Genomic DNA, 24,113 nt, shown 5'->3' on the forward strand with positions numbered 1-24,113 from the left:
GCTTAGCCAAACTCTGGGTTCAGAAGTAAAAATAAGGGAGGGCTCTTATAATTTATACAAATGCTTCCAGAGATTAGATGAAGGCAGTCCTTTAATCTCCATGTAGTTATAACCAGCCACCCATTAAATAATGCTGCTCCCAAGAGAGCCCCTTGTACAGTAGGTGGCTGGACTTATCTTACAAAACAAAGTCTGAGAAGGCTCAAGTCTTGGGCTAACTTCAGCGCTCCTCACTGGTATATGTGCTGGTAACCCATGATCTTCTTGGAGAAATAGATTAATAAGAAAGAATAAATTTTGACGTGCCAAGTGCCAAACAAGTGTTCATTATGTGAAATTGTACTTCTTTTTATTTGTGAAGCTCAAATACCAGTTTTGAGATTAGGTGAACAAGACCACATTAACTTGAACTCATCCATCCATTCAACCATCTGTTGGTGTGTCCATCTGCCCAACAAACACTACCCCAGTTCCTACAGTGCCAGCCCTCAGAATCACTGAGACAAATAAGACATGGTCCCTACCCTAGAGGAGGAGTCAGACCTTAAATTAGAATACAACAATAAGCGAAATCATCTCAGTGTGTGCAAGGCGGTTGGTAACCAAAAAGGAGGGAGCAGTTCACTATCGAAGGGTGGGACTGTGGGAGCATGGGGTTCTGGGCAGGGAAAAACTTCCTGGAAGAATTGAAATATAAAGTGGGATTGGAATATACCAGGCAGATGCATTCTAATCAGAGGGCACAGCTTGAGCAAAGGCACAGAGGCATGAAAAAGCACGGGGTATCTAAGGAGCGAGAAGTCATGTGAGGATGCTGCAGGGGACTGTGCGGCAGGGATAGGACGTGAGGCTGAGAAGCAGGTGCACCCTGGAGTAAGACAAGCCTCACACATGTTAAGACTTTTCTTTGTACACAGTGGGTCACTGGTGGGATTGCGGGAGGGCATGTGACTGGAATCATCTCTACTATGGTGATGAGGAAAATGGGTAGGAGGAAAGTAAGAAGAAGACAGAAAACCCAAGGGGGGAAAGTTGTCACTGTGCTCACATCATTTTTAAAGCTTTGATCCTATTTCAGCCTTGTATTTCCAGACCGGGGAAATACCAATCAATGTTGGACAACTCAAGTTTTTTTGATACCATGGATCTTATAGAAATTAATAATATTTTTTACATCACATTAGAGTCAAGCAAACTATTAACTTTGTTTGTGATCAAGAGGCCTGGAGGCTTTAGCTGCCCCAGGCTCCGCTCACCCAGTGCAAGGCTTGAGGGAAACAGTAGCTGAGCTTCATCTGTAACCCAGTGGAGCTACCTCTTGGGCCTCAGGGCACTCAGAGTCCATCTGTACTGGAAATAAATGAAGTCACAATAAATAAGCTCAACTAGGGTAGAGCTGGAAGCCGAGCTTTGGTCTCCTGGCTCTAATTACAGTGTCGTTCCTTCATAATCCAACTGTGCCGCTTCTTAGAAGCTACGATTTAGGAGAATTACTCTCTCAGGAATAGGAAAATTCGTAAATAGTCCATAAGAGCTAATCAAGGAAGCTGAGGATATTCAGAGCTGACCTTCTAGAACATAATCATGTCTTCTCATACATCTTTTGGTATCAAAGTCAGAAGAAGAAAAATGAATTGTGTGGTTCATGGGCTGTTTCCTATGTTGATGAGGCTGGCCCTACTGTTCCTACTTCATGAAGTCTATGTGTAATCTGACACACATAGACACAGAGATTTTGGATAATCTATGAAAGCAAACTAGTGAATGAGAAATAAAGCCAGGAATAAAGGAAAAAGTCCAATTCTTCTGAGGTATAGCTGAATGACTGTACTTAGCATGGTTACTCTTTCTTTCAGAGTTTTGTGTTGGCAAAAAAAAAAAAAAAGGATTGTACAATAACGTTATTTTTAATTTGTGATTTGGCCTATGAATAATTCATTAAAAATAAAATCTCAATATCTTTTGAGCTTATTTTCGGGTCCTTATTTTAGGGCATTGATTAAAATATCAGCCTGTTTCGCTTCTCAGCATGGTGCCTGGCAATCTTCAGGAAAATGCTTCCCCTCTCCATGGCATTACATGTTTCTGGGGGATTTGTTTGCCATTGTGTCACATCACATTATATTGCAAGGTTCTCTTCTTGCTGTCAACTTTATAATCCAATTATTGGAGGCATCTTCTGATTTCCCCCCCTTAATATTTGTTTCATTGTGATTAAAATAGTGCAATGGAGAGTTTAGAAAGTATTGGTCAAGTTGGCAGAAATGGTAAAAGTTACTTGCCCTCACTTCATTTCTGTCTTCAGAGCCCCACATCTAGGACTAAGAAAGGAATTTATGCTGTTGGTAACATTACACTTCTTAGTTGTCCTGCTGAGACTGCCAGCACAGTAGCCAGACAACTGTAATAATTTCTGGAAGGCATTTGTGACATGGACACTTTGTTATGAACTGCACCAAACCCCTCCAATCATTTCACGCGGGTCTGAAAGCTGCTCTCAGACAATGAAAGCTCTTAGTTGTTACTGACTTGAGCTAGACTTGTGTTCTACCTACAAATTTCCATTTGGTGTTTCTGGTTTGTGTTTAGGGCAAAGGTACATTTGGAGTCTTAAAATTCATTCCCTCTTTCTTTTAATCAATATAAATCAAAAGCAGTCTCAGAAATGCCTTGTCAATATGTCTGGCCAAGTCAGAAGTAAATGTCATGCCTTCTGAAGATTGCATTTTCTCAAGGAAGCACTATTCAGGCATATTTATTACCTCAATGAGTCTGATTTAGTGGCTCCGTCAGTGAGCTAGGGCCTTAGCACTCTGGCACTCAGCAGAGTAATTTGATTTCTGAGCTGCTAGTAAGAGACTAGAAACCATCCACAATGCTAAGTCCATGTCCTGGAAGCAGGTGTACAGATCTTGACACGCTTGGCAGCAGAGCTGTCGGGGAAATGTGATGATCTTTGATACGGTCTTCATCTGGAATCTGCACCCTCTGTGTCATATGCCCGGAGATTCTGACTTTGACCATCTATTCTCTGAGAGTGCTGTGAGGTGACAGAATGAATGTTCCTTTTGGAAAGTCAGTTCCCTGAAGTGATCTTTTTTCTTCATTAACTGCCATCAGTGGCAAAAGGTAGAGTTGACAGCCCCAAAGACAGTACTACAGGAAGGGTGCTATTGTCAAAGGCTGTCCGTTGGCCTCTTTGCCCCTCACCTCATCATGCCATGAAACTAATCTTTTGCTGCTCCTATATGTGTTTGGAGAAAGTGGTCACATTGTGACTGGGACTACTTAGGACTTTGATCCAGTGGGAAAAATGTGGTCTGCATTATCTAGGTAAGAATTGAGGAGGATGAGACCAAGATAACTTGAACCCCTGTATTATATTCTTCCCTCTCTTAACTCCATGCTGAACGGAGCTGAACCGTGTTAACATGTAAAAAAATTGTTTATCTCCTCTAGGAGTTAGAAAACAACCTCTCTGGAATTCCTGTCTCCAGGGTAAATCTAAGCTGATTCCAAAAAAAGGGAGGATTTTTTGGACCAAGACTGAGTCATTTTACAAAATCCAAAGTACAGTCGAATAACTAGCAGTACAGAGAAGTGCAGAGATGAGCTAAACCTCAGGAACTCCAGAAACTGGGAGGTCACTGACATTCAGACATTGTGTCATTCATCGCTGCTGCAATCCAGTGTGTCTGCTTCATCCTCTGTTGCTGGGTACTAGTTTCTTTTACATATTGAAAAATATGGTCGCCAATAGTTCCTGGTTTTACAATTTTAGACCTTAAGCTGCTGGTTTCTCTCTCTCAGTACTCCAGGTCAAATTGTGTCTCTCCTGGGCTCAACTGATCCTTTTGTCTCAGTCTTCTGAGTCCTGAGTAACTGGGACTATACAGGCACCTGCCCCAACATCCAGCTAGTTTTTCTATTTTTAATAGATATGAGGTCCCGCTCTTGCTCAGGCTGTTCTTGAACTCCTGAGCTCAAGTAATCCATCTGCTTTGGCTTCCCAGAGTGCTAGGATTACAGGTATGAACCACAGTACTTGGCCTCTTTTTTTTTTTTTTCCCAAATTGAGTCTTATGGGATCAGCATAGTTCATGTACCCATACATGAACTAGTCAACTATAGAGAGTGAATTAGGATCCAGTGACTGGCCCAGCTTGGGTCAGGTATCCATATCAAGTCCAATCAACCGTGGCCAGGAGATGTAGGTGACATGGTAATAAGATGATAGTTCCAGTAGTAACCACGTGCTTGGAAGAGGAGTGAATGACAGGCATGACCACAGATGTCCACTATATGTAGCTTAAAAAAAAAAAGAAAAATTTTTGAAAATAAAAGGAAAGCAAAGTTATATTGGGCACAAATAAACACAGAGTCAAAGCTATTCATCAAAAAAGTAATTTTATTTTGATGAGTGTATTTCAAAATAAAAACATAATATTAATAAATTCTAAAATATCAAGTAGCATATTATAAAAAATAGTAAATCTGTGAGAAATATAAGAGAAAATGAATTGTATATCTATAAAACCAAAAGGATTGCATTTATTTGAATTGATAAAAAAGAGTTTAATGAAACAGTAGGATGAAATAAACATATAAAAATCAATAGGTAGTCTGTACTATAGAAATAATGTGTTTAAATGTGATGAAGGGCGGTGCCTGTGGCTCAGTGGGTAAGGCGCCAGCCCCATATACTGAGGGTGGTGGGTTCAAACCCAGCCCCGGCCAAATTGCAACAACAAAAAAAATAACCAGGTGTCGTGGTGGGCGCCTGTAATCCCAGCTACTCGGGAGGCTGAGGCAAGAGAATCGCCTAAGCCCACAGATTTGGAGGTTTCTGTGAGCTGTGACAGACGCCACGGCATTCTACCGAGGGTTAGTAAGTGAAACTCTGTCTCAAAAAAAAAAAAAAAAAAAAGTGATGAAAAAGGAAAAAATCCTATTCCTAACAGCATCCAAAATATTGGGATGAATATTTGATCAAATTAGTATAAAATTTATTTAGAAGAATAAGCCATAAATAATAACATACTCATATACATTCATAAAGACTCTGTTAAAGGCAAGAATAATGAGGGGGAATAAGCCTTGCCAGCTATTAGAAAGTCTGACACTTGAATTATTTAAGCAGTGTGATATTAATGCAAAAAAAGACAAGTGAACAAAATAGATAACCTTAAAATAGATGATGGCATACTTCAAACGTTAATACATGATCAATATAACTGCAGAAACCAATGTAAGAGGAAAAATTATTTAGCAAAGTGCATGGGACAACTGGTGGTTATGCAATGCAATGGTTTTGCACATTACCGAAGTTAAAGAGTCAGTCCGGAATCTGGTTTAGTTATTTGTAACATATGATAAAAGTTCATTTCTTTACTCTTTAAAAGTTCTTTCAAGTCAATAAGAAGTTCAAATAAGGAAAGTTAATAAAATAGTGTGAATATTCAATGATCCCACATCAGAGCCAATATTACAATTGGTACAACTCTTGGGAATGTAATTAGCAATATATATCAAGAATATGAAAAAATGTTCACATTTCTTGACCTAGTAACTTTTGCTCTCTGCTAAACTATCTTGACAAAATAATTTGAAAAACTGAAAAGCATTATAAACCAATCTTCCCACTGCTGCCTTATTTAACCATGCTACATTAAATAGCAACCCTGTCATCCTATAACCCCTTTTCTTTGTTTTGTTTTGCTTTTTATAGAGATAGGATCTCATTCTGTCACCCAGGCTGGAGTGCAGTGGTGTGATCACAGCTCACTGCAGGCTTCAATGCCTGGCTGCAAGTGATTCTCCTGTCTTAGCCTCCCTAGTGGCTAGGACAATAGGTCCACAACACCATGCCCAGCTAATTTTATTTTCTGTAGCAGCAGGGTCTTGCTATACTGCCCAGGCTGGCCTGGAACTCCTGGACTCAAGTGATCCTCCCATCTCAGCCTTCCAAAGTTCTAGGATTATAGGCATGAGCCACTGCACCCAGCCATCGGTTTGGTTTTCATGGCATTTATTATCACCTGACATTTGTTTATTACCAGACTCTCCCCCATCACTAGTAGTGACCAAAGTAGGCAAATTTTCATGGTGGTTACATTCTGGGCCCTACAACCCACTTAGTAGGAAGATGATAAATAGTTGAGGAATAAAGGAACAATTTCAGACTTCCCAAAATAAAGATATGGTTCAGACAATAATGATTTATCTACTCAATATGTTAATTTGAAGCTATTAGATATATATTTAAGAACAATAACATGAGAATTATGATAAAATAGTAAGTTTAAGAAAGAAGAATACATATTCACACATATGTTATGATTACAAATATAGAAAAAGAAATTCTGTGGAAAGAAATAAAAGTGAAAGGATATAATACTAAACTTTAAGAATGGTGTGGGAATAGAGAATGCAAGTGATTTCCCTTTTTCAACTACTTTTGGGCATTTTCCAAGTGTTCCATATTATGCATTTCTTTAATATTAGGAAATTTGATAAATGCAATATCAAAGAGTCTGATTTTTTAAATCACTCACGATAAGAAAGTATGATTTCAAATTAAAATAATGACAAGAAGAGGAGCGTGGAAACAGAAAAAATGCTAAAAATAGAAAATCCTAAGTTAACATATTGGTTATTTGAGAAATGGAAAAGTTAACATATTGGTCATTTTAGTATGATTAGATAAATTTGCAAATCTATAATGTTGATTATCTTTTGAGTCACCATACCAAACAAATGAAAAAACAAAAACCAAAATACCAGTGTATTTTACTTACTTCTGTCATCCAATTACGTTTTAGTACCTCCTATATAGAAATTCTGAAGCTAACATGTAAATTCTCAAAATACAGATTCCTGGATCTTTTCTCTGGGAATTTCTAAATGAAAATGACTGGATGAGGCCTAGGAATCTGTGTGTGTTTGCGACATAGTCCCTGGGTGAGTCTATGTTTGGGATGTCTGGGCTAAGTTGCCGGGAGGTCTTCCCTCTGCAGCACATTGAGCTCCTGGGGAGGAATCACACCTTTATCTGCCTTGGGTCACTATTCCTTCTGCAGTCTTGGCTGTCCCTCTGAGGGTGTGTCTAGGGGAATGTCCAGCCCTTGTGTAAAGAGCCAACAGATGGACTGGTCCTCATCTGCCCCTAGGGCCTCCACCTATCATTGGACACCAGAGGCTGTGTTAGGCTGGGCTGGGCTCTTCATCCAGAGTCCCCCACGCAACACATTGGCTTAGTGCTAAAAGCCACCTGGTCAGAGCCCCCCACAACCTAGTGGTTATTGCTCTGCAGACTCGTTTTATAATATTCTGCGTTTCCTCCCTGCTGATGCAAGCTCTCAGTGCTGAACCCCCTTCCCAACCATTGCCTCTGTCCCTCCTGGAAGTCCAACTGGATTGTAAACAGACCTGCACAGGCATTCCCTCTATCTCCAACTTTATTTGAGATCTTACTCCTGGGGTCACTTCTCCTGCTACCCTCATTTGTTCAGATCTTAAGTGACCAGGAGGTAGTAACAGTACTTACCTGGGCCCCCCTTCCCATTTCTCCAATGCTTCACATTCTTAGGCAAAAGAACAACAACAAAACCAAACAAACAAATCAACCAACCCCAGGCCAAAAGAAGAATTCTATTTGATTTTGAGAACTGTGTTGTTTTCATTCAGGCTTCTATAACAAAATGCCACAAACTGGGTGACTTACAAACAACAGATATTTATTTCTCATAGCTCTGGAGGATGGGAAGTCCAAGATGAAGGTATATACCGGCAGATTTTGTGTCTTGTAAAGGTCTGCTTTCCCACAGATAGGGACTTCTCCTGTGTCCTCACACATTGGAAGGGGACAGCTCTCTGGAGCCTCTTTTATAAGAGCACTAATCCCATATCTATTCACCTGCCCAAAGCCCCACTTCCTCATACTTGTTAGTGCAAGGTTTCAACATATACATTTTTTGGGGGCCACACATTCAGACAATATTATCTGGTAGAGTCTTTTTTTGTCATTTCATGCCTGACATCTGAGTCACTCAGATTTTTTTTTTTTATTTTATTTTAGAGGCAGAGTCTCACTTTATCGCCCTTGGTAGAGTGCCATGGCGTCACAGCTCACAGCAACCTCCAACTCCTGGGCTTAGGTGATTCTCTTGCTGTTGCCGAGTAGCTGGGACTAGAGGCACCTGTCACAACACCCAGCTATTTTTTTGTTGCAGTTTGGCCGGAGTTGGGTTTGAACCCACCACTCTTGGTATATAGGGCTGACGTCCTACCCACTGAGCCACAGGTGCCGTCCTCCTCAGATAACTTAAATGTGAAGTGGCTTACACTCTTTCTCTTCCCTGCTTCATGTCTTTCCATCCTGGGTGACTTCATTGAACTGTGGGTGACCCATCTTCTAGCTGCACTGTCCCCATCTCTTTCCTCTCTCTTCCCACTGCCTTCAACACCTGAAGGAGATTGCTGGTAATACACAGAGCAGAAAAAGGGCCAACCTAGAAGAGCATCCTCAGCGATGTAGCTCTCTTTTCCATTTCCCAATTAGTGGTAAAGTTGAGGGCGCCTTCATAGGAGTTTCTCAGATCAGGACGGCACCGGAGGGCTAAGAGAAAGGGACAAAATACAGATAGCCCTTGTATAAGGGCATAAGCCAAAGGAATAAATACGATTCTTGAGGTTTTTATGTTACATAGTTCAGTTCCCTAGTGTTGGAGAGCAGATTGTGGAGGGAAGAGGGAGCCATAGCTTGGAATAAGGAGTCTGGTTGTCCTCTGATACTCTCTTTTTGGGGCCACATCAAACTCTTTGTGGAAAGCACTTTGGTGTGTGTGCTTGCACATGCTTGTGTGTTGATACATACAAGCTCAGCGACAGGTAACTGGATAGAGGTGAGTCCAGAATAGCAATAAGGAAGCTCCTAATATTCCCAAAACATAAAAAGTGATGCACTAGACACTGTTACCCAAAAGTTTCCTGGGTTCCTTGACTATTCTCCAGTATCAAATCTTCAACTTTTTATTTATTTATTTGGAGTCTCACTCTGTTGCCCTGGGTAGAATGCTGTGGCATCATAGCTCACAGCAACCTCAAACTCTTAGGCTTAAGAGATCCTCTTGTCTCAGCCTCCCCAGTAGTTGTGTCTGCCAGAACACCTGGCTTTGTTTTTCTATTTTTAGTAGAGATAGGGTCTCTCTCTTGCTCAGGCTGGTCTCAAACTCCTGAGCTCAAGCAATGCACCCACCTAGGCCTCCCGGAGTACTAGGATTATAGGTGTGAGCCACCGTGCCTGGTTGAAATCCTCAACTTTCTATCTTTATGTTCCTACTTTGTAATTGTACACAGTACACCTACCCTTAGATTTTTTATTTAATTTTTACTTGTGGGATATATTTTTTTAAAATACAGAATATTACAAAGGTACACACATTTTGGTTACAAAATTTGCTTTTTGTACATTTAAAGTCAGAGTTATAAGTGTGTCTTTCATCCACAATATGTGTGTTGCACCAGTTAGGTGTAATTTACTCTACCCTCCTCCTCTCCCATCCCACCTACTTAATTTTCTTTGAGTTATACTTCCTTATATATGTACCTAAGTGTTGATCAACTAGCTCCAATTCGGTATTGAGTATCTGTAGTGTTTTTTTTTTTAGTCTTGTGATACTTCCCTTAGAAGAACGGTCTTCAATTCCATACCAGGTTGTTACAAAAGATACCAGATCATCATCTTTTTAATGGCTGGATCATATTCTATGGCATACATCTGCTCTAATTTATTAATCCATTCATGTATTAATGGTCTCTTGAATGGTTCCCATGTCTTTGCAATTGTGAATTGTGCTGCTACAAACATGTGAGTGCAAGTGTCTTTTTCATATAATGTCTTTTTTTTCTTTGGGTAAATACCAAGTAGTGGGATTGCTGGATCAAAAGGCAAGTCTACTTCTAATTCTTTACAGTATCTCCATACTACTTTCCATAGTTTGCAGTCCTACCAGCAGTGAATGAGTGTTCCTTTTTGTCTGCATCCATGTCAGCATCTGTTGCTTTAGCATTCTTTGATATGAGCCATTCTCACTGGTTTTAGATGGTATCTCACAGTGGTTTTGATTGAATTTCCCTAATGATTAGAGATGTTGAGTATTTTTTCATGTATTTGTTGGCCATTAGACGATCTTCATTTGACAAGTTTGTTCATGTCTTTTGGACATGGAGATGTTTGATTTTTTTCTTGCTGGTTTGCTTGAGTTCTTTGTAGATTCTGGTTATCAGGCCTGTATCAGATGCACAGCAAGCAGGTATTTTTTCCCATTCTGTAGGTTGTTGGTTTGATCTTCTTCAGTGCTCTAATTCCTGCATACCTTCATTTTCTCCCAGTCATTCTGCCCATTCTGTATTTACTTCCTTCTGTATCTAACCTAAACCACATGATGTGTCACTGCAGCAATTCACTTTTCAGCACTTTGAGTTCCTCAATCCTTGTCTTTTTACTTTTCCACTCATTCCTATAAATCCCCAGATTTCTACTTTCTCTCTTCTTACCATGAGTTTCCTTATGAGTACCAGATGGAGAAAAAGCACAAATGTATTATTACTAATTTCAGCTGGGCCCACATATAGTTCTCTCTCTCAATCCCCTCTGTGACTTTTCTGGACATTTGCCATTCTCCTTAAACACCCTTCCCTCCTTCTCCCCCTCCCCTTGCTGCCTACTTCCTAGCAGCGGTTCCCAACCTGTGGGTCACAACCAATGAAAATACATCCTGCATATCAGATATTTACACTATGATTCATAACAGCAGCAAAATTATAGTTATGAAGTAGCAACAAAAATAATTTTATGGTTGGGGGTCACCACAACATGAGGAACTGTATTAAAGGGACCTTGGAACTGTATTAAAGGGACATAGCAGCATTAGGAAGGTTGAGAACCACTGTCCTAGAGGATATCAAGACCCTCTAGATCAGTGGTTCTCAAACTTCCCAATGCCTCCTAATGCCTCCTTTAATACAGTTCCTCATATTGTGGTGACCCCCAACCATAAAATTATTTTCGTTGCTACTTCATAAGTGTAATTTTGCTACTGTTATGAATCGTAGTGTAAATATCTGATATGCAGGATGTATTTTCATTGTTACAAAGGGGTCGCGACCTACAGGTTGAGAACCGCTGCTCTAGAATGAACTTTATATCCTTTCACCTGAGAACCTACCTGCCATACCCATCTCTGCTGCCTTCCTTTCTGGCTCCTCCCATTCGAGCAAATTCCTTGACCTGATATTTAAATTCCCTTCCACAGTTAAAAAAGTCTTTACATCAACACTAACTATTTATTCTTTAGACAAATATTTATTAAGCATCTAGTACTAGGCTGGGTGGTTGGGATAGAGTGACAAACAGAACCCAGCCGAAATGGATGCTTGTTGAACTGCTTCACTGGCACCACGTTTTTATGAATTGCACACTCGTCCTTTATTTGCTGGTTGGTTGCAGTGGGAGCTGCCTTATTACTACTCTTCACACTGTCGCCTCTCTGAGTAGTTTGAAGTGGGCACCTCAACCAAGATTGAGATCAATTTATTAACTGGTAAATTTGTAATTGGGATTGACAGAATAAGTGGGTAGTAGGCTTTTCTGCCATGTGGACTAGGACACAGAGAAAGTCACGCAAGAGTAAAGCTGAGGCAGATTCAGAGAGAGAGGTGCTGAGACAAGAGACTCTCCAAAAGAGGATTTTCTGGGTTCTTTAAGGTGCTCCAGGCTCCACTTCCATTCCAGAGACCCAGCTGCATCCTTAAGATGCCAGTGTCTTTCCAATAATTTTTTTTGATTGAGATCATGTTTCATATTGGGTTTCTGTTACTAGCCACCAAAAAGCAAGATCCTGTTATTCTTGCTAGAAAGCTAGACTATCTTGTTTTGCAGTTGCTGTCTGTTGGGACCAAACCAATTATCTTTTGAGGACAGAATTTTAGGGGCCTAGGTAGCAAATGTCAAGATGCTGTTATTTTCAGCATTTTTAGTATTCTATTCATTAAGGTACTACAAGAACTAAACATGCTCAAATACAGCTGAAAGCTGCCTAGAAACCACAAGGCCAGGGCGTAACTCTGTTCTGTGAAATCCTTTTGCCTATTGCCAGTTGCCTGAGACTACTGAGGTCAGATAATCACGGGCCTTGTGGAATTACAGCTGCCAAATTATCTACTGGGCTGTTTCTAAAGCTATCAATTATCCCCCTTCTCTCCTGACTCTTCAACACTTCCCTCTCTATTGGCTCCTTACATCAGCATTTAAATCCACTCCCCTCTTAAAAAATCTATTCTAGACTTACTAAGATTTTTCTTGTTATAGGTAAACCTCTTGCAGAAGTTGTTCAGATTCAGTAACAAGCCATCACAATCAGGTAGCCTTACTCTCTGCTGCAACCCACTTACTAAGGTTGGACTTGACCACTTTCCTCATCACTAAATCCAATGGCTGGTTTTCAGGTCTTACCTTACTTATCTTTCAGGAGCACACGACACACCATTGACCATTCCTGCATTCCTGAAAACACTTTCTTTCCCTGGCTTCTGCGATACCACAGAGTGCTGCTGGCTTTCTTCTCCATGTCTGCTTGTTTCTTTGCAAGTTTCTCTTTTTGCTCTGTACTTTCAAGGTGTTGGTGTTCTTCTGGTTTAATCCCAGTCCTCAGTCCTCAATCCTGATTCTGTCTGAAGCTGTCCTGGGGCGATCTTAACTACTCCATTGGCATTACTGTCTATACCTGAATATTACACAGAATCTCCCCACCTCATAATTCCTCAGAAGAGAGGGAGTTGCTTTATATTTTGACCCTTAACAACTCCTTCATTTTATTAGATGGCTCTCCATTATTGTGAGGAACACAATTTTTTTCATGCAATATGTATTAGCATGAAATGATCTCATTTGATGCTTATACAAAAGCCCTCTGACAAAATTGGCAAAAAAGGAAACAAATTTAACACAGATTTAGAAATTACTTCTAGGGAAATAATTTAACACTCATAAGTGTTGGATGTCTTTGTAAACAAGCCTTTAAAAGTCACTACAAAAATGTCTGATTCTGACTGTCAATCCCAATTACAAAAGCAATACAGTACACGAATATGATTATAGGATGAATGATATCGTGTGATTAGATGCATGTGGCTTGAAATAAAATTCCCAGCAGCAGCATCGTATATAGAGTTAAAACCAGGTGGAAGTAAAAATGGTGTATGCTGGGAAACTATATAAGACACTCAAAATGTGACACTGGTGATGATAAAGGTGATGATAAAGGTGAAAGGTTTCCATAAAATTATTTTTAAAATTATGTTTATACCTCTCTTACATAGGAGGCCTACACACCACCTGTTGTGCCACTGCCTGTCTCTAGTGATGCCTGAGAAGTTCATTTTGCAGGTACTCAACACCAACATCCATGGGCGGCAGAAAATAGCCTTTGCCATGACTGATATGAAGGGTGTGGGTTGAAAATACGCTCGTGCAGTGTTGAGGAAAGCAGACATCAACCTCACTCAGAGGGCAGGAGGACTCATGGAGGATGAGGCGGAATGTGTGGTTGCCATTGTGCAGAATCCATGCTAGTACCAGATCCCAGACTGGTTTTTGAACTGATAGAAGGATGGGAAGGATGGAAAAGACAACCAGGTCCTGGCCAATGGCCTGGACAACATGCTCTGTGACGACGTGGAGTGGCTGAAGAAGATTTGGTCCCACAGAGGGCTGTACCACCTCTGAGGCCAGCACGCAAGATCCCTGGCTGCTGTGGCTATACCATGGGTGTATCCAAGAAGAAATAAGCTTGTGGGCCATGTCTGCTGGTAAGTACATACCTAAAAAAAATTATGTTTTATAGAATATATAATTTGAAATGTGGAAGTATAATTCAATTAATACATTAAATATTAAGTAGAGCCTGATTATTTCATCTTTCTAAAAGTTTATATGTTCAAGTTGGCCACAATGTTTTATTAGAGGGGGAGGATGTTAACTGGCAAAATATAGGTTCACTGCATTATACTCAGCGGCACCTTATATTCAGGCATATATGGTGATACGTGGTGATGTCTCATCTCTCCAGTCCTATCTCCTTGCTAAACTCTAGGTCCACAAAACAAAGTTTACTGACATTTCTACTCAGATGTCTCAAAGGTACTTTAAATTCAACTTGTCCAAAGTTAAACTCACAATGCCTCCTATCTGCTCCTCCTCCTTGTTCAGTGACTGCCACCAACGTCCTTCAGCTGTTAAAGCTGAAACCTGCATCACTCACTTCTCTCTCCCCAGACCCTTGCTGCTTCTATTTAAGATCCTTCAAATCTCTCTTATCTGTTCACTCCTCATAATCCTCCTCTCTACTCCAGGCCACCCATCATCTTCTCCCCAGTAACAAAATTTAGGTCTTTTCTCCTTCCAACCTATACTTTAACCAGCAGCATCTGGGATCATTCTAAAGTGCAAATCTGAGGTCAAATCCCACTGCAGGTGTGGCTAACTCCTATCTATCTTCAGGTCTCTGTTTATTCTCCATCCTACCCACCCCCCTCCCACCCACACACACAATTTAGTCAGATTAGATGCTCTCACTATGTTTCCCCACACTTCTTCTTATCATTCCTTATCTGTAACAGTCTTCACCCCTCTTTGTTAATTGTTTATGTTTTCTGCTACATTGAGAACTTCATCTACCTGGCTCATCACTGTGTTCCCTTAACACAGGAAAAGGACCTGAGACTCAGTGTTTTATAAATATTAAATGAACGAATGCTTTTTAAAAATCCGAGCATCCAGTATTACTTAGTAAAAAGAAGTCCTCAATAATATTCAAATTAATAGGTTCTTATTGAGCTAAAGATATATGATTAACCAAGCAACATGTAACAAGGAAAATTAATATGTGTCAGCTTCATCCTCAAGGAGCACATATTCTTCTTAATTAGGCTTAACGAGAGATGGCTCCCTAGAACAGGTGGCTTTTGAAGGAGAAAGGGAGAAAATAAAAATTCTTACCTAGTGGAATGTAAAGGACAAATGTGAAAATATTGATGTCTGTGCAGAAGAAAATCATGTTAAGACATGGGCAACTTCTAGCTGAAGTCTGCTGTGACTAGGAAGTGTTTGGTCCCGGGATCTACTAGTCAGGGGGCTAGCTGTCTTCTCTGCCTTGAATACTGGGAGTCAGCCAGGGAATTGGAGAATCTCATTACTGCCAGCAATTAGACACTGAACTATATTGCTTTTCTACTGTTTTTTTAAAAATAATTTTACCATAGAAAATATAAGATTCCTACCAAGTTTTATATTCACAGACTTTAAATTTTCATATCAAAATACACAGAATAAATTTCACAAGAATATTGGGTCTAGTTATTTTTGGCCCATACTTCCACAACTTGCACTAACATACAATGGCCACTCTGTTTTCTTTGCTCTAAGTTTCTTTGTGCACTATTCCTTGAACATGGGCCTCATGTTTCTAACTTTACTGTGCTAATTTCACTAATGATTTAATATCTCTTCATAGATTAATGGTTTAGCCTACATAAAAATGTTCATTATTAGTGTAGGTGTGGACTGAGATACTTGTTGAAAATCTTGTTGAAATGATGAGAATGATAAAACAGATGCCTAAGAAAATCTTTTCTCACATATGCCTTAAGGAAAGGTTAATGACTCCCAATGATGATTTTTTAAGGGAATATTGACAATGTCAATAACTTTGAAACAAAATTAAGGATCTGAATTCAAGGCTGTGCTTGGGTTACTTTACGATCTTACTCTTAAACTAATTTACAATCTGTAACTTTTTATCTTGGGCTCCAGCCATTAGTGGTTTATTAGCATAAGTTTGATTAAAATTTAGATTTAATAGGTCAGGAATATAAGATTTAGCCATCCTATTTTACAGAAAGTGCATTAAACTCAATATAAAATTGATATACACTATGGGCTGATAAATTAATGAGATAGTTTACATTAGTCACACATGAAAATCAGTCTGTAATAGCCATAACTCATATATTTTTCACAACTTGGAAATAAATGTCAATTTCATTTCAGAAGTCACATTACACATGTTATAGTTTCAATATAATTAAATTTCTCCAGACTAGAAGACATATCCAAAAATTAACATTTGCAAGGGAATTTATAGTTTCCAAAGAGCTTTTCTCATTAATTATCTCAGAAAACTGAATAATGATGTGATTATTAAAGGTTAATTAAGCAAATACTTGTGAAGTAATTGGGACGTAATCTATTTCTAATTTAACAGGTCAATCAGGGATATTTAGGAAATATTTTGATAGTTAACAACTCTAGCCAAAACAAAAAAATATTTAAATGGGTTTCCTATTGAAAAAAGAATAAGCGAGTGTTTGCTAAGTCAGTTGTTCCAAAGAACTGGGAGGGGGATTCCCTATTTCGCCGTTGTAAGGACTTAGAGGTTTTATGCGGATTCTGAGCCTTCTCCCCCCATGGTAATCCACGCCTTACATTATTTTGGCACTTTGGAATAAAATATCCGAAAAAAGTAAGTACGAGAAGGCACAGGAAGACATGCAAGTCAGTGAAATAGCCATTTTCTTGTGGGAAGTAATACATTTTGGTTACTGACTGTACACAGGAGTGAATAAAAATTCAACTCCTGTCAAACAACCGAACAGGACTCTCCAACTGCATAACCACACTAAAATTTAAAAATTTTCCATGAGTGCAGGCCATACAATAATCACTGTTCTCACCAGCAGTGAACCACCAACCACTTTCTCCCAACTTTGGGTAGCTTGCGTGCTGTCTCACGATTACCAAGTGGTTTAAAATCATAACCCGCTCTCTCTCGGCTCACTGGCAAAAGACACGATTCCCAGGTACGAAAATGAGAAGTGCGCCGCAAAGGTACAGGTAAAACTGTGACAGTTAATTGCCAGAGGATCAGCCTCGGAGTGTCACAGGGCTCTGCCTGGGTCCCCGCACGAGCTGAAGGAGTGGACACTGGGCACCTTTGTCTGTGCCCTGGCTCCCTGGACCCGGGCCGAGGGACGCAGGTGGGGGCGCGGACCCCGCGGTCCGGGCGGGTCCCAGCACTGCCCGGGGAAGCGAGCGGAAGGCGGCCCGGCCTGGAAGCGGGAGGTCAGCGGCGGCACGGCCGGCCCCCTCCCACGGGAGCCGCGCCAGGTCCCAGCGAGAGCCGGGCGGGATCGCTATTGTTTTTGGCAAGCACATAAATCCCTGCGCCGACCCTCCGCGCACCCAGGTTTCCTCCCGGAGGCCATTCGGTTTCCTCTGAGGCCCTATATAGAGGGCCCCGGCCCAGGCTGAGCTGGGGTGCGCACCCGCTCCGGCCTCCCGGACCAGCTAGGGCTCCGAGCGCCTTCGCTCTCTGGTCTCTGCAGCCAGAGGCGTCTGGGGAGGTGAGAGGGGGGAATTTCTCTCCCGGGCGAGGAGCTGGAGGCGGGGACACGCGGGGCTAAGGGGCTGCGGCGGGCCGGCGGGAGAAGGAGGAGGATTCGCTTCTCCGGGGTTTCCCTGACGCCAGTAGCAGCGCCCGGCGCGCGCGCCCCGCGCCCGTCCGCGACTCCGGGGAGGAGCGGGAAGGGAGCGGGCCCGCCGCCTGCCCTCGCAGCCGGGATTGGAGCGGGGGCGGGCCGCGCGCCGAGCCAGGGGGTGCGGGCGAAGGAGGCGCGCGCTTGCGCGTGCGCGGGTGTGCGCGCCCCGGGCCCCCGCCCCCAACCCCCGTCGCCCGCGGTCTCCGCCCCCCTCACGCTGGTGTGTGGAGCCGGAGTCGGCGGCGGGTGGCGGCGCCTGGAACCTGGAGACCGATCCACCCCCCCCGCCGCGGAATGTACTGACTCCCCCCTCTCTGCTCTCCTTCTCTCCCCGCCCCCCTGCAGGAGGGAGGCGCCCCCGAGTCTCCCCTCCCGCGAGAGGGGCAGCGCGGGCCGGGCCGGGCCGGGCCGGAGCAGTGGCAGCGGCGGCCGCGGGAGTCGAGCCTGCAGCAAGGGACCGGCTGAGGCGCGCGGGAGGGAAGGAGGCGAGGGCTCCGCGGCGCTGTCGCTGCCGCCGCTCACTCTCGGGGAAGAGATGGCGGCGGAGCGGGGCGCCCGGCGACTTCTCAGCACCTCCTCCTTCTGGCTCTACTGCCTGCTGCTGCTCGGGCGCCGGGCGCCGGGCGCTGCGGCTGCTGCGGCCGCCAGGAGCGGCTCCCCGCTGCAGTCCCCAGGTGAGCGGCGGGCGCGGGCCTGGGGTCGCCGGGTGGGGGCGGGGGCGCGGCACCCGCTCCGGCGGCTGCGGCTGCGGTGTTTTTGTTTAGGATCCTGGGGGAATCGTGCAGGAACTTCTCTGCCTGGGCTCCGGTTGCCGAAGAGAAGAGGGGGTCGCGCGTGGTGGAGAGTGGGATAGGCAGGAGGGGACGCCACCGGGGGAGGGGCGGCCGCTGGGGGCGGGTCGGGGGCTCGGGGGTCTAGTTCTGTGCTTTGTACCCAGAGGCAGGTTCACCCCTCGCCTCTTTCCCCTCCCCCAGGCTCATCCCACTTGTAAGAGTGGGACAGTCTTGTGCTCACACAAGCACCAGTAGAGGCCACTACACACACCTCATTAAATAAACAATCGTACGGCCAATTCATTAATTTTCAGGAAAGGAAGGGGGAGGGGGCTTGAACTCCTCTTTCCCTGGCTCGGGATTTCCCAGCTTCTAAAGTCTCAGGGAGCGCCTGCTGGCCGGCCTCGCGGGGACACCTCGCGCAGGGATTGGAGCCCGATCTTGCGGAAGAGAGGGGGTGTCAGAGGGGCACACTTGCCCCCTCACAACCTATAGTGTTGACTTAACCATGAGGACGCCTGGGAGCGCGGCTCCAAGTGATTATATCTGTTCGTGTTTCCGTTATGAAATGCCTCTTCTTTCCTGGGGATTGCAACTATATTTACAGTCTGTTAACCACTCTTCACCTAGGGAATTGTCTAAGCATCGGATTTTAAATTTTTGTACGTTGTTTTCAAGAGGTAATATATAAACACATTAAACCTAACAAGCCATTTTCAGTTTTTTTAATGTCATGGATTACTGAAGTCATCTGCATTCCTGTTTAAGGGAACCAATTAACAAAAATGCCAAGGATCTTATGGTATAGTTGAGGAGCAGAATACGTTCAGCAGTTGAAGGGCAGATTACTGTGTGATCTGTTAAAATTGTTTGACCAATGTGGTGTATCTTAAAACTTGACAAACTTTCACTTGGGTGAGATATGAAATTTTTATATTTGCAAATAGTCAGGCACAGTGGCTAGTTGTAATTGGTAAACCAGTCCTTGTTTTTCTCTGATTTATATGCGATAAAATTGAAGATCACATTCAATGCAACTTGAGTGATAAACTTTTCAATTTAATTGCAGAGTATGTATATATCTCATGGCTTTTTCCAATGTTAAAGAATGGCATTAAACCTAAAGTACCAGTGGGTATTATATAAACAGCTACATAAACAATAGTGTTTTAACATCAAATTATCGTCTCTCATATCGTGGTGCAAACTTGAGCATTCAGTGTGTGCATGTTTTTAGCCCACACTTTTTGGTTAGTGATTGGTCCTATTCTTTGTTTTCATGGGGATGGACAAGATAAATGTACCTATCTTGGAAAACAAGTTTCTCTTAACTCATGTTCAATTTTATAGGTAAATGTATATGTAGTTTATCATATTATGTATGAGATAATAGGTGTGTTGGTTTAAAGTTTTGTCAGTAATTTAGTAAGGAACTAAAGTGCTAATACTCTTATTACTTAGGTTAATGAAAAGAATGTAATGCAGTCTCTTAAGAAGTGGTCTTAACATCTATTTAAACATTAACTCAATTGATTTTTGTTTTTGTTTTGTTTTTGGCACTGATGAGATGCAAGGCATATGCTCTCTGTCTTCAAGGAGTTTACAGTCTCTTGCTGGTAGGAAAGATCGCCACTCAGCTGCTAATCACTCCCAAGGAGAGCAGTAGGTTTGGAGAAAAGTGTATATACTAGAGTGACCTAACCTACTGAGTGTCAGGATGTGTGAGAATAAGTGAGATCTGAGGGGTGAGAAGGGGTGGAGGTGCGGAGGATCACAGATAACTATTGGTGTATTTGATTCTAGAGCACAGATCTTCCTGATTCTCTGGGCACAGTGCTTTCTTTAAGCCACCATGCCTCATTACAAAAGCGAAAGGAATAACTGCAATTAAGGAGCGGTTGGTTGGTTCTGTCAAACTACTGGAGAGATCAAGGGGATGGAGAACTGAGTTAGCAACTGGAACAAGCTGTCAGTAAATCAGATGCCATCTTTTCCCAGGGTTTTACTTTTTTTTGGTAGAGTGGTAGATCTGAAATCTTTATGTAGGGGATTACAGGAAGTGGATGGTAAAAGAGTGGAGATGTCAGTAGTAAAAGGTGGAGAAAAATAGAGGTGTGCCACAACAGGGTAAATCAAAGGTGTTTTCTCATCTTAGGGTAGACAAATCTATAGATTTGTGGAGACAAAGGGAAAAGGAAAAGGTTGAAGGGCTGGTGATAGAAATGATAAGCAATGGAGGAGGATGGGAAATAATTAGGCATACAATCTGGTTTTAGCAAGGAAAGAAGGGCAGATTACTGGAAAGATATGTAGGCACTGCTGACATGACAGAGCAGCCTGTGCAATGCAAATATTTTCTGTTCAGAGTGAATATCCTTCATTGATAATGCTGTAGCTTCTGCCTAGACCTTTTGTTTGATACGAACAATTACCTCACAAGGCAGTCCATTCTTGTTTTGAGTAACTTCTGTTAGAAAATTTTGCTTTATGCAGTGGATTTAACTATAATTTTTTCCTCTTCTCTGCTTTGTCTTTTTTTTTTGGCATCACCCTAATTCTGATTAGGGTGATTCTTCTAATTCATCTTCTGATTCATCTCTGATCAATTCATTTGCTTCTTGGATTTTTCTTTCACCCACTCAATAAATACTGGTATCTAAAGGTTATCTCATTCTGTGTGCTCTCTACTTGTCTTCAGTAAGGCGCTCTTCTTCACACAGCACTGAGAAGCTTCAGTAGCTTCACTGAATGGGCACCTTACATTTACATTACACTGGTGCAAAGAGGTAAACTCATCTTTGTCCTCTTCCTTCTTGCTTCCCTCATCCCCTGTTCTCTAAACAATAACAAACCAGTTCCTACCCCGTGGAGATTATTGCATGGATTTGTCTTCTTGTGTTACCTGCCTTGGGCATCACCCTTCATCCAAATTGAGGTCTGGAAGTCTTCCCATGCTAATAGTTGTGTCTGATTTTTACTTCCCAGATGTTTCTGGAATCTGAATCTGTGTCTTTTCATCTTCATCCCCAGCTGGACTAAATAATTAACCTTTTGTCTCTATTGTTACCTTCTAGAAGTCTGTCCTGCTGGAATGAGCTTTCTGAAATCATTTTCTTTCTTTTTTTTTTTTTTTTGTAGAGACAGAGTCTCACTTTATGGCCCTCGGTAGAGTGCCATGGCATCACACAGCTCACAGCAACCTCCAACTCCTGGGCTTAAGTGATTCTCTTGCCTCAGCCTCCCAAGTAGCTGGGACTACAGGCGCCCGTCACAATGCCCAGCTATTTTTTGGTTGCAGTTCAGCCGGGGCCGGGTTTGAGCCCGCCACCCTCAGTATATGGGGCCGGCGCCTTACCAACTGAGCCACAGGTGCCACCTCTGAAATCATTTTCTTAGCATGCCACTCTGTCCTACTTAAATTTCTTATTGCTGTTACACAGCTTGGGTGTTGAGAGTCTAAATTCTTTGGCATGAATATTGTGGGGCCCTGTGTGTTCTTCACCACTCCTCTTCCATCCCCAGAGTAAAGCCTCTTTGCTTGTCACCCCCGAAGTGGACCTTGTGCTCCACCTCTCCACACTAACGGGAGCTCGTGTCTCCACGCCTTTGCTCTTGGTGTTCGCTCTTCCTGTTAAAGCTGCTTCACACATTTTCCACAATTTTTCTCTACCAGCCCCCTACCCCAAAGAGAGTTACAGTCATCATTCTCTGTGTTTCTATAGCATTCTGACTGCATTTTCATTTTGTTACATATTTTCTTATCTCCTCTGCTAGTCTCAGTCTCTCCAGGGTTGGCACTTGTCCTATTCACCTTTATATCCCTAGTGTAGCTTAAGCATTTGGTATAGAGTAAATAACTAGTCATGTTTGCTGAATGAATGTTGAGTTGTTTTTGTTTTTAACTCCCAGGACCATACAACACAAATGTGATATCTTCATATGATGGCCCTTCACATGTCTAATGACAGACTTCATGTGTGTGTTTGCATATGTATATGGGTTTTGCCCCGCCACCTCCAGCCTCACCCATTTCAAGTTAGTCATCCTTAATTCCTTCAGCCACTCTTCACATTACGTAGTTTTCTGAACTTGGTCTTCCTCTTGGATATGCTGCCGTTTTAGTGTTTATTAGTTTTGTCATCTTTGGAAAGGTCTTTGATCTTTTTTTTTTTTTTTTGTAGAGACAGAGTCTCACTTTATGGCCCTCGGTAGAGTGCCGTGGCCTCACACAGCTCACAGCAACCTCCAACTCCTGGGCCTAAGCGATTCTCTTGCCTCAGCCTCCGGAGTAGCTGGGACTACAGGTGCCCGCCACAATGCCCAGCTATTTTTTGGTTGCAGTTTGGCTGGGGCTGGGTTTGAGCCCGCCACCCTCGGTATATGGGGCCGGCACCCCACGGACTGAGCCACAGGCGCCCCCGGAAAGATCTTTGATCTTACTGAGTTGTCTATAGAAGGGGACTGATGCCTGTCTGTTAGGATGAAGTACAAAAGAGATCATAGAACTCCGGTATGAATGCTCAAAGGAGATAAGAAATGTGACTGCTCTTTGTAAACTCTATGAAAATTAATACCTGATGTGGGATAGTGGAAAAAGCCTTACATGAAGGGTTAGTTATGACTCATGGTTCTGTAGCTTCACTTCTGTCTGTAAGTTGGAGGCTATAGGCAAGCGAGAACAATACTTTCCTACCTAACTGGATTATCAGAAAAATGAAGTGCAAAATTGTTCATAAAATGTAAAGTACTGAATCGGTGTAGAATGGCTTTAATGTGGCTGGGCACGGTGCCTAATGCCTGTAATATAGCATTCCAGGAGGCAGAGGTGGGTAGATCCCTTGAATTCAGGAGTTCAAGACCAGCCTGAGCAAGAGGGAGACCCTGTCTCTATTAAAAATAGAAAAGGGCTACTTGGGAGGCTGAGGCAAGAGGATCACTTGAGGTTGCTGTGAGCAATGATGATACCAAGGGAACAGAATGCAATTCTGTCTCCAAAAAAAAAAAAATAAATAAATAAAAAAAGCCCTTCAGGACCTCCGGAAGAGCTGCACCAGGACCCGTGATCGGCACCTTCCCACCTCCGGAAGAGCTGGGCCGGATCCGTGGTTGGCACCCTCCCACCTCCCGAAGAGCTGCGCCGGGACCGTAATCGGCACCCTCCCACCTCCGGAAGAGCTGCACCGGGACCGGTGATCGGCACCCTCCCACCTCCGGAAGAGCTGGGCCGGATCCGTGGTTGGCACCCTCCCACCTCCCGAAGAGCTGCGCCGGGACCGTAATCGGCACCCTCCCACCTCCGGAAGAGCTGCACCAGGACCGGTGATCGGCACCCTCCCACCTCCGGAAGAGCTGTGCCGGGACCGGTGATCTGCACCCTCCCACCTCCGGAAGAGCTGCACCAGGACCCGTGATCGGCACCCTCCCACCTCCGGAAGAGCTGCGTGGGAACAGTGATTGGCACCCTCCCACCTCTGGAAGAGCTGAACCAGGACTTGTGATCGGCACCCTCCCACCTCCGGAAGAGCTGCGCGGGAACAGTGATTGGCACCCTCCCACCTCTGGAATTGCTGCACCAGGACGGTGATCCGCACCCTCCCACCTCCGGAAGAGCTGCGCCAGGATCCGTGATCTGCACCCTCCCACCTCCAGAAGAGCTGCGCCGGGACTCGTGATTGGCACCCTCCCACCTCCCGAAGAGCAGGGCGGGAACTGTGATTGGCACCCTCCCACCTCTGGAAGAGCTGC

The 24,113-nt window shown here is 43.2% G+C and overlaps 1 protein-coding gene and 1 pseudogene across 8 annotated transcripts in view; both read left to right on the top strand.

Annotated features, from left to right (window-relative positions):
• Positions 1 to 650: 650 nt before the first annotated feature.
• Positions 651 to 13,848, top strand: LOC128588719 (40S ribosomal protein S18-like; annotated as a pseudogene).
• Positions 13,849 to 17,831: 3,983 nt separating this feature from the next.
• Positions 17,832 to 24,113, top strand: part of NEO1 (neogenin 1) — a 266,637-nt gene continuing 260,355 nt past the window's right edge. For all 8 annotated transcript variants that reach the window (XM_053594083.1, XM_053594089.1, XM_053594084.1 and 5 more), the window contains exon 1: positions 17,832 to 18,269. In XM_053594083.1, the coding sequence (XP_053450058.1) occupies positions 18,131 to 18,269 (139 nt within the window). In that variant the 5' untranslated portion in view covers positions 17,832 to 18,130. The remainder of the gene's footprint in view (positions 18,270 to 24,113) is intronic.

The sequence above is a fragment of the Nycticebus coucang genome, chromosome 6, assembly GCF_027406575.1.
Source record: "Nycticebus coucang isolate mNycCou1 chromosome 6, mNycCou1.pri, whole genome shotgun sequence".
Taxonomy (NCBI): domain Eukaryota; kingdom Metazoa; phylum Chordata; class Mammalia; order Primates; family Lorisidae; genus Nycticebus; species Nycticebus coucang.